The 3,546-nt window shown below is 45.1% G+C and overlaps 1 protein-coding gene across 1 annotated transcript; it reads left to right on the plus strand.

Moving 5' to 3' along the window:
• Window positions 1–87: 87 nt before the first annotated feature.
• On the plus strand, window positions 88–3,280 carry LOC105567905 (the record flags this gene model as incomplete). Its single annotated transcript, XM_012023172.1, has 3 exons — window positions 88–1,416; window positions 1,486–1,747; window positions 2,930–3,280. Coding segments are annotated over 3 exons (1,942 nt in total), but the record flags the coding sequence as incomplete, so codon positions are not given.
• Window positions 3,281–3,546: the final 266 nt, after the last annotated feature.

A 3,546-nucleotide genomic window follows, 5' to 3' on the forward strand; every position in this document is an offset into this window, starting at 1 on the left:
CTGTGGACCGACAGCACGATAGTGCTCGCCTGGGTTCGAGCGCGACCAAACGAACTAAAAACGTTTGTCGCAAACCGTGTGGCCAAGATTCAGCATATTACGGGGAACATCGATTGGAACCACGTGCCGACGGATGAAAACCCTGCGGATCTGTTGTCAAGGGGTGTCACCGCGGACGTGCTCGAGGAAAGTGAGCTCTGGTGGCATGGGCCTCCTTGGCTCGTGAGCAAGAACCAGATGCCAGAACATACGGAAGAGCCGGAGGTTGAACCTCCTGAACGAAAAACTGCACCTGTCACATTGATAGCGATCAAAAACACGGATTTATGGACAAGACTTCCGACGTACTGCAAGCTTCAGCGGGTAATTGCTCAATGTCATCGATTTAAGGATAAAACGCTAGGAAAGGGAAACACCGGCGTAATTAAACTCGAGGAACTGGAGCGAGCAGACCAGACGATAATAAGGATGGTGCAACAGGAAATGTTTTCCGAAGACCTTGCCGACTTGAGAGGCGAACGACAGCTGTCAAGGAAAAGTAACTTGCGATCTCTAAACCCCTTCCTGGATGAAGAGGATTTGTTACGGGTAGGAGGAAGACTTCGACACGCGAGTATACCAGACAATCAGAAGCATCCTATCGTGCTGCCAGCAAGGCATCGAGTGACCAATTTAATTATGCGCGAGGAGCACTTGCGCCTACTGCATTGTCCGCCCGAGCAGCTTCTTAACGCGGTGAGACAACGTTATTGGCCCTTAAGCGGTCGAAGAGAGGCACGCAAGATAGTGAGAAGCTGTGTGAGCTGCTTTCGGTTTCGACCGACAGTTCCTGAATTGAAGATGGGAGATCTGCCCAAGCAGAGAGTGACCGGTCTCGGCAGACCATTCAGAAGTACCGGTGTTGATTACGCGGGCCCTCTACAGCTCCGTGAGAGTCGACGCCGAGGAAGAATCCACATCTCAAAAGGCTATATAGCGATATTTACCTGCCTGAGCACTAAGGCGGTTCATATCGAGCTTGTCTCAGATATGACAACGGAGGCATATTTAGCGGCTTTAAACCGTTTCACAGCCCGTCGCGGGATTTGTTCGGAGATCTTCTCAGATAATGGGACAAATTTCGTGGGAGCGGCTCGAGAATTGAAGGAGGTGTACACGTTCCTGAAGAGGAAGGGCTCAGAAATAGAAGACAACCTGGCTCGTCGGCGAATAAAGTGGAGCTTCATTCCTCCACACGCCCCGCATTTCGGGGGCATTTGGGAGGCGGCGGTGAAAGTCGCCAAACGACATTTGTACACGGTAACCAAAGGAAGGGTGCTTACGTTCGAGGAGTGCAGTACATTATTATCCCAGATTGAAGCTATAATGAATTCGAGGCCCCTCATGCCGTTATCTAGCGATCCAAACGACTTGTCGGTCTTGACCCCCGCACATTTTTTGATAGGCGATTCTCTTATACAGCCTGCTTAACATGATTATACTCAGATTTCAGAGAATCGTCTCACCCATTGGCAGAATCGGCAGCGATTGCTTCAGCAGTTCTGGGTCCCCTTTCACAAGGAATACCTGAACGAGTTGCAGCCGAGAACAAAGTGGACGGCTTCAGGAGACAACATCGAGTTGAATACTGTGGTTCTGATAAAGGAAGACCACACCCCACCACTACAATGGGCTCTGGGAAGAGTCACAGCTTTGCATCCTGGACAAGACGGCGTGGTGAGAGTAGTAACCGTCAAGACACAGAGCGGTGAATTTAAAAGACCCGTCAAAAAACTTTGCCCATTACCACGCGAAGATGTAACCGAATAATGCGAGAACTCAGTTGTATTACTTAAGAACTGTTATTAATAGAATAAGAATTACGTTAGTTTAGTGGTTATGATCTCTAGTTATAGATTTGTTTCTCTACGCGAAGCAGTAGTAATATGCTATTTAGTTTATGATCCGTTTCTTGATAGTTTATAGAAGTGCCCTGATAGTCTCGAATAGGTTTCGTTGAAAGATAGTTCTTTCAAGGGAGGCGGAATGTTCGCGAGAGCGGATTTGACTTGCTCAGTGGCAGGTCGTCGAGGCTAGCGTTGGGGAAGGGGAAGAGAAGAAGAGTAGTAACAAAAAGTATGGCGGAGATGTTGTGCGGCGAAAGAGATAAGTTGGTTATAAAATAAAGCATTTCAGCTAAACTAAAAGCGGCATTTATTGCGAGCATTCCCACAATCAACAAAAGTAGAGACACTTATCAAAAATTTAAATAAAAAGTATACGTCAAATGAGAACATAAGCGAACACATACGGAAGCAATTTAAATGCTCTACAAACGTAAAGGTATCCGTAAAAGATATTTATGACGAAAATGGTCTTTCCAAAGAATTTACATATTCTGCTTGTGCAGCATGCCCATTATGTTCAGCGTTTGTTAACTTTACAAAAGTTGGAAGCAGATGGATAATTTCAAATTTCGCTCGTCATCTCGAGACTCATATAAAATCTGCTGGGCAGAAAAAAGCGGCTTTAAGTAATGTTAAGTCAATTAAGGAATCTTTTAAGATATCTAGTGATATATCCAACGAAAGCCAACATACTGATGATCCTACCAAAGAGGATCGGATAGAGTGGAAGCTGCCATAAGAGCACAATGTTAAATAGCGTGGCCGAGTTTCAGAGCCAATCCCCCTACTCTTCAATATATCGAGAAAAAAAATCTTGCTCGCCGGGAATCGAACCCGGCTCGCGCGGATGACGGTCCGACGTCTAACGCACACGGCTATCGCGTACACTCGAGAATACATGAATGTTAAAAAGTGATATAAGCTGCACGGTGACACACTACACGTAGTGCGTCTCCGAACTGCCAGATGGCACGAATCGCGGTGCACGGCCAGCTTCCACTCTATCCGATCCTCTTTGGATCCTACATTAGCTGTGATTGCAGAAAGGACTATTGTTAATAACGAGCTGGTGCTGTCGCCTGTAACAAGGCCTGTACATATTATCGATGAATTTTTAATCGATGTAGCCAAGGATTTAACCAATAATCCAACACATGACTCTACTTTAGATTCTAGGTATCACTCAGAATCTTTAGATAAAACGACAAATGCGGACAAGTCTGAACAAGACTTGGAATCTATTGTCAAAACAGTGGACATGAACGAATCTAAACGACTGACTGAATCTTTTTCCGCGTCTAATAAAATAGTTAAAAATTCAACAAACCACGAATCTTTTTCATCAACGTCTCAATCACTAAATGATGTCAGCAAGGATATAGATAGTGTTAAGCGTTTGTCAATCACGGTGGCAAGAATTACCGATAACAGTTTTTCTTTTTATTTTGTAAAGGTTGGCTAGCTATAAGGTACTAGATTTCCCTAGACCTACCGCGACTCTACATTTGTATCGATATCTATCGAATCGATTAGTGGCAGGAGGGCGTGCGTGCGCAACCAGATATGTTAGTGAGTAAGGAAGGAAGGAAGTCACCTCGCCTTTGTTCACACAGAAAATAAAGAAGTAAGGTAAAATACAGCAAGGAGTATTAATTTAGTC

The sequence above is a fragment of the Vollenhovia emeryi genome, unplaced genomic scaffold, assembly GCF_000949405.1.
Source record: "Vollenhovia emeryi isolate VEMERY1.0 unplaced genomic scaffold, V.emery_V1.0 DF942700.1, whole genome shotgun sequence".
Classification (NCBI taxonomy): Eukaryota; Metazoa; Arthropoda; class Insecta; order Hymenoptera; family Formicidae; genus Vollenhovia; species Vollenhovia emeryi.